The sequence below is a fragment of the Chelonus insularis genome, unplaced genomic scaffold (genome assembly GCF_013357705.1).
Source record: "Chelonus insularis isolate UGA/USDA-ARS -01 unplaced genomic scaffold, ASM1335770v1 contig_350_pilon, whole genome shotgun sequence".
NCBI lineage: Eukaryota > Metazoa > Arthropoda > Insecta > Hymenoptera > Braconidae > Chelonus > Chelonus insularis.
In genome coordinates this window covers 80,220-92,399 of record NW_023276515.1, presented here as the reverse complement: position 1 = coordinate 92,399, position 12,180 = coordinate 80,220, and the positions used below count along the sequence as shown (strand labels likewise).

Below are 12,180 nucleotides of genomic sequence, written 5' to 3'. Positions count from 1 at the left end.
ATCGCTGCACAAATACAAATAGACGGTTTTCTCTTAAAAATAAATCGTTAAATTTTAGCTAAAAAATCTATTAATAGTTTTTTTACAGATTTTATCTACATTATTCATAATTGAAAAATAATAATGATATAGATTTCAAAAATATCAGTACTCTCCAGTGGTCTGGGTACAACTCGAAAGGTCCACACGACTAATAACTCCCCAATGGAAAGAATAATAAGATTTAGATAATTTACCATTTTTTTCAGTTTTTTGATTCTGCTTAAAAAATGAACATACGAATATACACACATAGACGTCAACTTAAAAACCATTGTATTCGACGCTGGGGACAGACCTTGAAACGTGGAGATATGTCAAAATTTGGAATTCGCAAAATCGTATCCATTACAATGACTTTCCACTGGAAAGTTGAAAATTTAATTGAACAAAATGACTGTACGATTAATGAGTAAAATTACAATTTATTTAAAAGTAATTTATAGCTTCTAATGTACCACTTTTTCAACGAAGGTTATAAAAATTAAAATTAGTTTAGTATGAAATGAAAAGTAAAGTTGAAAAAGTAGCTGTTTTTAAGTTTGCTATAAACAATTACATTTACTTTGAACAAAATTTTTAAAAAAAGTATGAAGCCATTTATCGTACGAATAAATTGAAATAAATTACTCTCATATTACAGACAAATTGACAATGAGTCAAAATATGATAAAAATGACCAAACTTAAAATGAAAGTTACTTTGAGAAAGATAAAATTGAATTAACTTTTTCTTTTACTAGTTATTTTTATTTTTTTGAAATAACAGTTACTCTAATTTTAGTTATTTTTGTCACACTTTCAATTTATCTTTAGTTTACTGGTAATATAACCGTAATTTTTACACTGCAATTCTTTAAGTATATGATACATTTTCACTCCTAAAAATAAATCATCTTCTTCCTAACTATTTCTTTTATTTAAACCTTGAACATATTTTTTTTTATTCTCCATGCAAGTCCTTGTTATCCAACATTCCTCTACTCTTTCATTTTCTTTGTGAGTCTTACTCTTCCTTGCTTTCATTTTCTACAATTACTATTTTTATTTTTAGTTTAATATTTGTGGTAAACGAAAGTATTGTATCGAAGTCTCAATTATATAAGATGGTTTTGAATGAAAATAAAAAAAATCAATCAAGATTTTTTCTGATGTGATCTTTTATTCCAATCGTGACAAGAGCTTCAAAGCCGTACTCAAGATCTCCAGGGTAATGGACTCCTTGATATGAGAATCTTACGAATCAGAGACTCAATGAGACGACTGTGTATCTCTTTTAGTCGATACACTTGAGCGCATTATCGTGATTACTTGAGGTATCATCTGCAATATTATCAAATGTAATTCAATCACAAGACACACCGTTAAAAAGATTACTTTCATCCTCTTTTTTACTATTTTTTTGAGGTTACAAAGATTAAATATATTTATTTCTGTTCAAATCATTTATATACATTAGAATAATTGTAACTGTGTTGAACAGATTTTCAGTAAGAGTACGATGTTTTATGTGCGTGACAAATACGAACGATAAACATTAGATGCTGATGCTCTACCTACAGCAGGTGAATAAATAAATAAACAGTGAGACTGAGTTTGACCACCATTAAATGCAGTTGTGATCAAGAGTTACATGATTTACTCATTTACTTGTTTGGATTAATTAAATTTAAAGTTACCTTCAAAAGAATCTTGCATTCTCGAAGAAAAAAAAATTCCTTTCAAAATCCACTAAAAGTGTGTTTGTAATCACTAGACACTAGCTACCGTACACTAGTTACTGTTTACTAATACTATCTCTTGTTTATTGTCCTGCACAATCATGATACAATAATAGTGGTACAGTCTATTCCATTAGGATAAAATGAAAATGTATTAAAAAATTAATCTAATATTAGTTCTATTTGATTCAAATTAATGCCAAAATTTAAAGATTTCGAGTACGTCAGATGTAACAAGTAGTACCAGAGAATAAAAAATAATAACTATTAACAATAAGCATTAGAATTTAAATAAAACAATTTTGTATTTATCACAAATATAAATAATCTTTTAATCACAGCAAGACTGAATCTAAGTTAGACCGACTGATTTAGTATTGATTAAAAAATGGATCAATTTTCTAGCTTTCTTATCAAAGTGATGGTATTATAAATGATTTACTTTTACAATTTTAAAATTCTTTTTATTTAATTAAATATAAACAGTAAAAAAAGAAAGAATAAAACAAAGATATCGTACTTAAAAGAAGTAGAATAAAATTAGATTTGTTTTAATAAAAAAAACTTTCTTTCATAAATAAAAAATGTTCTATTGTTCGCTTCATATTTTATCTTTTTTGAATAATTGCCTCGGATACATAAAATCTATTTAGCTCCAGTGTGTACAGATAAAAATAGCTTTCTTTCAAACTCCCCTTTAACAAGCCCCTATACCTATGCTCACACATGCGAGACTAAAGAATAATTCTATTTCACTCTTTAACTCGGATATTGAGGAACTATAGTACATATTTAGCGTGTAGTTCATCAACGCCTGTATTTTCAGGAAATGATAAATTTCAATATGAACCCAGCAGACAAACCAGCATAACTGTTTATTCAATATTTAATACATAAATACACATTATAAACATTGAATATAGTTTGGTAGCGTTGGGAGATAGCAACATAGATTTGTAAATTTCTCTAACACTTACTATCACTAATTACATACAGTCAACTATACAACTAGCAAGTAACATCTACAACGCAATAAAACAAAGTTTATTGGAACTACTATGAATTTCTATCTATGGCTATGAGTTTTCGTACCTTCTAAGCAGAAATAAGGATCTGAAGCAGTGAGCAAATTTTGATGCATTGGAAATTGAAATTAGTCCACTGGGAATGCCCGGACGGGAATTCATGGCTTGCATCAAAGTGAGGAAGTGGTTAACCCGCGGAAACGTCAGGCACTGATGCTGTGGTTGTCTTTGGTTCTACTCGATCAAATATTCCAAGCAAATTTTCACATTAATTCATGTAAACAAATTTCTTCTTGCAAACAAACATTTTTTTTATCTCACTAGAATAATTTCCATTTTGTTATGGTTTTTTTTGACTTTTTTCTTTTAAAAATATTCAAATATGTGTCACACAATGATACCAATGTTTCCTAACAATCAATTCATTTTTATGAATTTTTAATTTTGCATCATCAAAAATATCTTGCTTTTATAAAACTGAATAACTTATTTTATTGAGTAAAATATTTGAAATAAATTATTACACCTTTAATTGAATATTGTGTTAAAAAGTTATCCATAAATTATTTACTATAAATTGAATTTAAAGTTTTTAATTACTGTTTGTTAACAATTTTATGATCAATAAAACCATAAAATAAATTTTAATTGTGTGAATATGTTAATTACTTGATTGCAGATTATTATAAATTCTTTATCAGCAAGTTGAATTACCAAAGTGACTAGAGTATTATAATATAGGAAGATAATGTTATAAGATAAATGTTGACATTCCCAAAATTATTGATTGACATATATTTAAAAAAATACTTTTTAAATTTAATTAAACTCACCTATAATTTGATTATTCAATAGTTGAAAATTTATTTAAAATATCATTTTCAATTACTGAAAATCTAGTTGTATCATTCAAATATTTTTTAAATTGAATTTAATAAAATTTGTGATAATTTTAATTATACTTTTTGATAAAATAAATTTAAAAACATGAATTGTGCTCATTTTCATCCACTAGAAAATTTTTTATCATTTATATTAATTATGTTAAATATACTTGCAACAGTAATAAGTATGAAAACGTGTTTCGGTATTCCTTATTACACAGGGGCTCTGTCTAGACATAAGGTATCCTTTAAAAGGGCTTGATAACATTACGTGACAAGGCTTTTGTACATTAATATTATTACTATAATCTGTTTATTTATAGTATACACATCCACTACAAATCATCATAATTGTATTACGTCATATATTTATATTGTTACTGAAATTCATGTCAACATTTTCTGATTACTCAAAAAACAAATAAATTCTCATCAGAATTGTTTCAATAAGATTGGATTATTAATTCTCTCCAATTAAAAAAGAAATATCAATTATTTCAAATTATCTCGCAAATATAAAACATTAATTGAATTTGATAAAATTCTATAAAAAAAACTCTACCCCAATTTTGATGTTAAAAATTGTTCAACGAATGGAAAATGTTCCTAATCATATTAAATGAGTATTCTAGTTGAAAATGGTCTCAGAAATTCATTAGATAAAGTTTTCTGTTATTGTCTGTAAATTTTTTCAAAAATAAATTCATATTATAAAGTATAGCAAAATGATAATTAAATACTTAGTAAAACCAATTAAAAGTTTGTTAAAATAAAATAAATTATGACAGATTAAGAAGAGATGTCTGATGAAAGCTAGTTTTAGTCAGATACTAAACATAAACAAATAAGTCAAACGTTGCTAAAAACAAAATTAGTTGTTCATCAATTGATACATAGTTGGACACAATTATTATACAATTTTGTCAACATCTTCCCTTCCTAAAATTTACTTGCTGTAGGTAGTGGAATTGATATTAACAGTTAGAAAAAATTTTACTATTGAAATAGAAGTGAAGTCTTACTTATAGGGTATTGTTTTGAGTATTATCGTTATAACTTTCATTGCAGAGTAATTCACAATTATTATTCATTATTTTCACTCTACTATATATTTCGTTTAAATGCATGAAACACATCTTCCAATAAACTTTGTTACGATCGATTATAAACTCTAAGTAGTACTAGACGCCTGTGACAGACAAACAGAATACGATGGATCGAGTTTCTCTGTTAAAAGATAGCATCTTAAATTCTTAAGTTAAAGTAAATAACCATTTAATCATTTATCAATAGAATGACAAACCATTTTCAAAATTCTAGTGTGGACATATTCTACAACACATTTCTCAGTGGTCTATGATTCCCTAAAGTCCTGGCGTACTGCTGACCCCTGCAGCAAAGTTAAAATGTTGCAAGAGGGACCAATTTCATCTAAACACGAAAATGCTTCTCGGCTCAGTGAATTAATTTTGCTATGGTCAGGCCAACTTAAGTCTATCATTCTATCATTTCCTTTTACTACTTGTAGATAAAATATTATTTGTCAGCTTGTTAGTAAAAAAATAAATGTTGAATTAATTTAAGTATTTGAATTTCATTACCATCGAGTTTCACATGCTTTCAACAGTTTCCAGCAAAATAAAATTCAACAAAACAAACTCGTTAAAACTGCAAATCGAATGTGTAAATTAAAAACAATAATTGGAGATTTATTTTTGATTATAAAGCTTCCAAATCCATAAAACTATTTGAAGTTTATGATAATATATTTCAAGCTGCTCAAACATATAATGGATGTTTAAATTAATCAAAATATTGGGAAAAATTATCTGATGAATTGACGTTTATTTTTGGTGGATTCATATACACTTTAGACAGAGAAAAAGTATACGAAAAAATAAGAGCGAATACACTCAGCATTAGCTTATACAAAGAACTTACTGAGATCAAGACAGCGTTAAATTTCTGTACATCTCTTTCTGTTTTGTTTTTCAATAAACTACTAGTACAATCTTCTTCAAATTGTGTGATTGCTATATCAACAATTTCGAGTTTAACGCTACAATAATCAACACTATCATTGTGGTCATCATTGAAAACCAATGAAATTATATTAAAGTAATTATTGGGTGATCGACTTTCAGTTGGATGTATATTTAGCAAAAAATTATATACAATAGTTACATTTTAATTCAATATATGCTTGATAATTTTATTAAATTAACTCACATCAACATATCTGATCTCGTTTTCCAGGATATCAATATTCATCATAATTTTACAAATATAAACCAATATTAATTTTTACTAAGTAGTTGATTAATAATTTGGAAGACTCTTGTTGCTGCCGTTTTTTCTCTGAACTGGATCAAGTTTTAAGGATAGGGTATAGGAAGGCAGAAATGATGAATATATTTTCTACAGAAGATGACAACTCCTTTAGTGTCAGGTCTAGGATCTTCTTCGCAACATAAGAAAATGATGTGCAACATTGTAGCATAGGTTTGCGGTCGTGTTTACTTGTAAGTTAACAGACAAACCAGACTTTTTGCTGAACTGAAATTGGGCTGTGATGGTGCAAGAAGAAACGTCGATGATGACCAGAGATAGTGTGACACGGCAGTAAGCTTGTAAAATTTATTTACGGGTTTACCAGGTTTTCTAAGTGATGCTCACATAGATGATTCTGGAAGTGATTGGTTAGTTTTTCTTACCAACATTGACTAATACTTGATAGTCGTGTAAATTCTGAGTATAAATGCCAAGGTTTTATGGCACCACGAACTTAACTCTCTGACCTTCACAAAATTCACTAACAGATTTTTAGTACAGTAGTAGCTTTTTATCACCGAATTTGATAAGTTTCTTGGAACAATCAGATTAAATTTCTCTGATATGAACAATTTTTAATCTACACAATTTTCTGTAAGAAATATTTCATCGTAACTCATAATTTTTTAACTGAAGAATTTATTTTTGTAACAATAGACAATAAATCAATATTAATTTTGAAACATTTCAATATTAAATAAAGAATAGATGTAATACATTTGAATGACTTTATGATCAACAAGTCGTTCAGGTCTTATTCATTAAAATTCTTTGTTGGAAAGCCTCGTTAATGTATAAATACATGTTTAATGTTGTACAAGAAATTTACACTGCAAATTCTAGTTGTAAACACTTTTAACACACTAAGCCTCTTCAACGTTAAATGTCGTAAACAGACTACAGATGTTTCACACACTATAAAATGTGTAAAAAGTGTCTCCAAATCATGCATAGTTTGTTAAATGGGCATTTTACATTGAACACACTTTACGCGTGTTATTTTAACACATATGTAAAATCTTAGGATTTGCAGTTTAAGTTTAACTAAATTAGAACGTTTTATTATTTTATGATTCTGAAGATCCCTCGGGATTTAAATAGTCAATTTTCTTACGACTTGCAATAATCACAATATTGATGCATAATCAATTAATACAATTAATGAAAATGCGACTTAAGCAGGTATAGGAAGAGGCACTTCATTAATAGGATGAATCCAATCGATTTCTCTCCGAATAAACTTGTATCAAATTATAAAGAACCTTAAGGATAATTATGAATTAAATTCAAGTTCATCTAGTATATTCAAACTAAAATAAAATTCAGTTGCGTTTTAGCTAGTTCAGATTAGTTTTATTTCTTCACCTCGGGTGACCAGTTTAAGGAATACATCTTCTTGCTGAAATTCGTAAGGAAACCAAGGGTACGAATATCGAAGAAGAGTAAATGAAGCTGACGAACCAGGCCAACTATTCTACCAATTCCATGGTGACGACCACCAACAATCTTAGAAGAGCAAAGATGAATAGGACGCTAACTTTAGAGAACTACTCGCATTAATCAAGAGTACGCAACCCTTATTTAAAAAAAAAAAATTTTTTTTCTTAAATCGTAAATAACTTTTCGATAATTGTAAAAAAAAATTTTAATATTACAACCAATTTTGCTTTCTTCTTTGGTAATTTATATTAATCAGAAGTATAAAAACTTATATTGGAGAAGAAAGTATTTTTTATCAAAATTTTAAATATTATAAGACTATTTCTGTTATAATATTCTGAAATATCAGTTATATATCCCAAAAAACATATTTTAATTAAGAGTGAACGGCTAATATGCACGCTGATTAATTGAACACAAATAATGTAATTTATAGCCTAATTCAATCAATTAATCAACTATTATAAATATTGTTATTACATAAAATTATTAAATAAAGACAAATTCTTTCGGTTATTTAACTTTTAATCATTTTCTTGCAAGATCAAATTAGCATCATCTTACTTAACTTCCTGCTGTACTGATACCTCTGTAGTTAGAAAGTACAAGTATAGATTATAATGTGATAATTTGATTTACAAATTGTTGAAACATTTCCAATTCATTTATACTAGTTTACATGGAATCATTTCTACAATTACTGTTTTGGGATTCATAAATTTATTTAAAGATATTTAAAGACAATACAAATTTTAAGACAAACTTGTAATCATAATGAATCAAATCTTATCAATAATACTCTAAATGTAAGTACAAAAGTAAAATACAAGAAAAAAACTGTTTATTAATTCATGGTAAATTTCATGACTTATAACAAATAGTTAAACTACTCAAGATTTATCAAGATAGTAATATGTCTGAATATGTAATCTTTCATTAACGTTTACATAAACTTGATAAAGTTTTAAACCGGATTTATGTTTAGACACGTTCTTAGACTTCACAAGAATTAGATGTAATCCGGTGTTGATTATTAATAAACAGAAGAGTTACATTTTGTAAATATAATACAGATAAAAGACGCAGTAGATTAAATATTGTTATTAAAATACTCTGTTGTGATTGATCACTTTTTTATTTATTTTTATCTATTTATATTACTACTCCATTATTTTCTACAATTCCTACTTTTTGAAATGAAATTTCTCAATATTAATGAAGTTATTGATTCATTTGTTCTAAAAATCAAATGAATTGTGAAATAGACTTTCTTTAACTACGTACGTGTAATTAAATTTTCAATTAGTTCTTAGAGGAAGAGTTTTGTCCTGGTTTCTCCTAATTTTTAGTCGATAAGCCTCTTACTAAAGTTAGACTGAATTTCTATTGTACCAATTTTGATTCAAAACAGGTCTTTGATGTGTCTTTGATAACTTTTAAACTTAATGGGAAAAATTTGAGAAAATCTTAAAAAATTTCGGATTCTTCGTACATTTTAAAAATAAAAATGCTAGTAAATTATTTACTGTGAAGATTTAAGTTCAGTGAATCTTCTGGCATTTCTCTGGACATAGTTTGCATAAAGAATTCCTTTGGTTGACCACATGGCAGCCTTTATTGACGTTTATTCTTTCAAATTTATTATTCATGTTAGAATGTTTTTTATTTAAAAATGATATAAGTAACGCTTATTTATAGAAATTGTAGGTAAATAACATAATGATTCATTGCTATAACAAAAAACACAGAGGAACCTACAGTTAAATATTTATTTATTGATTTTTAATAAAACAAAATTGCCGATATTGAATGTAAAAATCTGTTTATTATATTTTAATAATAAAAGTTAACATAAATTCATATAAATTTCTAAATTTCGTTGAACTAAAATGTTTTAATACTTCTTTAATTTTTTTTAGTCAGGATTATAAACTATGTATATGAATGTAATTCAATGCAAGTGAAAAATAATCCTATTAATTATTAATTGTATTGGTAAATAGCTTACAATTTTATTTTAAAAGCTGAATGTACAATATTTTATTCAATTCCTTTTTTAACGTGCTTTTCATGCCATAATTCGTTATTTTCAGAAGGAAAAACACAATTTTTTAAAATGACCTTATTTAATCCTTCATGATATTGACAAATTCACATAGATTTTTATATAATAGCTAAACTTGGATAATGAAAAAAAAAAACAAATTATTTATGATTTAAAAAATGGACTACTTAACAGTGTCCAATAAATGTATAATTTTGTACTTCATGAAATTAAATTTCACGTTTGAATTAAATTGCAATACACTGGAGAAATAGATATTCTGATGATCATTAGTAATTAAAATGATTACTGAATTATGAATATGCAAAATAGTAATAGCCAACCAAATCGATTCGTAAACGTTATTATGGATATTCATTTAAATTTAGAAATATTATCATATATTATTAATTTATTATCAGTTGTTACTGATGATTTTGAGTTTTTCTTGAGTAAATATGATTGAAAATTTAATTTTCACTCCACGGTAATATTATTTTCACTTGAGCAAGTGATCGATAATCAACTGTAGTTAAGATAGAAAACGTTTTCAGCTCATTGATAGCTGTTAAGTTAGGTTCAGAAATACAAAAGTTAAAAACTTTCAAATCTCGAAAATATCAAGACACATAAAGTACTTTGTACATAAACTAAAATTGAACATTAATCTTTTAAATTGTTAGAAAGAATAATCAGTGATTTTTACTCCAAGTGATACGATTAGCATAATGGTATCAATATTCACTGAGAATCAATGTATTCATGGATTCAATTTGCAAAAACATAGCATATTTTATTCATTAAAATATTTTTTATCATCAATGAAAGATTAATTATGAAAAAAAAAATGTCTGAATAAATACAATCAGGCGCAGAAAGTTTTAGAACAGTGTGATATATTACTGACCAAAAAAATTCATACCTCCAAACTGTTTTAGATAAGTCAGACCATTACTGGTGTGCGGTCAGGGGCATGGCTTGGTATTTCTCAGTGTAAGGTCATGGTAAAAGCTTTTTTTTCATTTTTGTACCCTTGACCGTATTATTCATTAGTACAAAAATTCAGAAAAAAATTATTCCCCTTTTTACTAATTTGTACACACTAATAATGAAGAAAAAAATACTAAAAATAATAATTTAATTGCATAATTATGAAGCGAGTAATTATGTAGTATTTTTAAAAACTCAGAGTGTAATTTTCTTTTTATTTTAGTTGTTAATTCTAAAAATAATTAAATACATTACTATTACTTGTTATTTATAATAACCACAAAAATAGTTTTGTTATTTATAATTATTTAAAATACATAAATAAATGATTGCATAATAATTTTCTAAATAAAACGAAGCAATTAAAATTCATTATTTAAAAAAAAACTTTTCAATAATCATCTTGATGCTTTTGCAAAATAGACACAATAAATTGGGTTATTTTTTTTAGATTTAACTTTCTGTCATACTGTAAACACTTATTGCAAAATTTATTTTAAAAATATTATTACTTAAAATCTGAAATAACGCATAAATCTTAGCTTCATAAATACATCTCTAGCTTAACATTTCATAAATTCGCGTTGAAATAATAAACCCCGGAGATCACATCTAAGCGTATTCAACAAATGGTTGAGACAATTTTTTCAATCCATCAGGAGGAATGACTTTCTCAGCAAGATTTCCAGTTCCTGGAAGTCGTTGCAATGGTACTTGAATTCTCTCCGCATAATTACTTGTTCCCGGTAAATGTGTATCAGTTGATAATTCTAGTTTTGATGATGGAATAGACTTTTCAGCAAGATTTTCAACTCCAGGCAACGATAGTTGTTCTTCGTCGTTTATTTGCACAGTAGGTTTTGAATACAAAACCGTGGGAAGTGCTGCAACTCCGTATATGCATAAGAACAACGCTGTGAGCTGAACATTAGTAAATACAATGAGAAATTAGTGTATCAATAATGAATGAATTATTAAAATAATTTTTAAAAAATTAGACAAAATTTGAAAATTGACTTACCTTAAACATGATGACTATCACGCGAGGTTTTAAGCACGACTGGTCTGAAAGATCCAGATCTTGTCGATGACACTACAGTTATATAGGTACGCAACGCATGGCTGAGCTCACACATGATCCTCACACCGGTTTGACGACACCAATCGAAATTTTATTTTCATGACCTGACCACTTGTCGCCTAAAGCAATTCAATTTTTTTTCAATCATTTTATTTATGTCATTATTTTTTCTCTCTTTGTTAGCCAAACTGGATCTTCAGCCCATTTATGTTCATCGCCTAGTTTATCTCTAAGGCAGATATACATATGTATATGTATATGCTGAATTCTATTCTCACTTATCCCATAATTTATTCTTCGCATAAAATGATGATTAAAATAGGTCACTTACCTGGTAAACGGATTCTGAAAATTGATTGCCTGCTAGTTTTTCATCGTTATTTTAAAGCAGCTGATCACTTCTGAGTGTCCGCTAGTTCAGATGAAACACTTTCTTTATGTTTAATTGTTGTTTTTATGTGAGATATTATTTATTAACGCGCCTAAAAGAACGGTGTTAAAAATAACCTGATTTATGTTTCTTTAACGGAGGTAAAAAAACTTAAAATTTCACTGTTTAGATTTTTGGGTTCTAGAAAAAATTATTGTTTAAAAAAAGAAACTAATAAGTATGTTTCTAGAGTAAT

The 12,180-nt window shown here is 27.0% G+C and overlaps 1 protein-coding gene across 1 annotated transcript; it reads right to left on the bottom strand.

Moving 5' to 3' along the window:
* Positions 1-10,897: 10,897 nt before the first annotated feature.
* Positions 10,898-11,566, bottom strand: LOC118066595 (uncharacterized). The gene is made up of 2 exons (XM_035082716.1): positions 11,495-11,566; positions 10,898-11,394 (listed from the first exon to the last, which is right to left on the bottom strand). The coding sequence occupies exons 1-2, from the start codon at positions 11,501-11,503 to the stop codon at positions 11,086-11,088; spliced, it is 318 nt and encodes a 105-aa protein (XP_034938607.1). The 5' UTR covers positions 11,504-11,566; the 3' UTR covers positions 10,898-11,085.
* Positions 11,567-12,180: the final 614 nt, after the last annotated feature.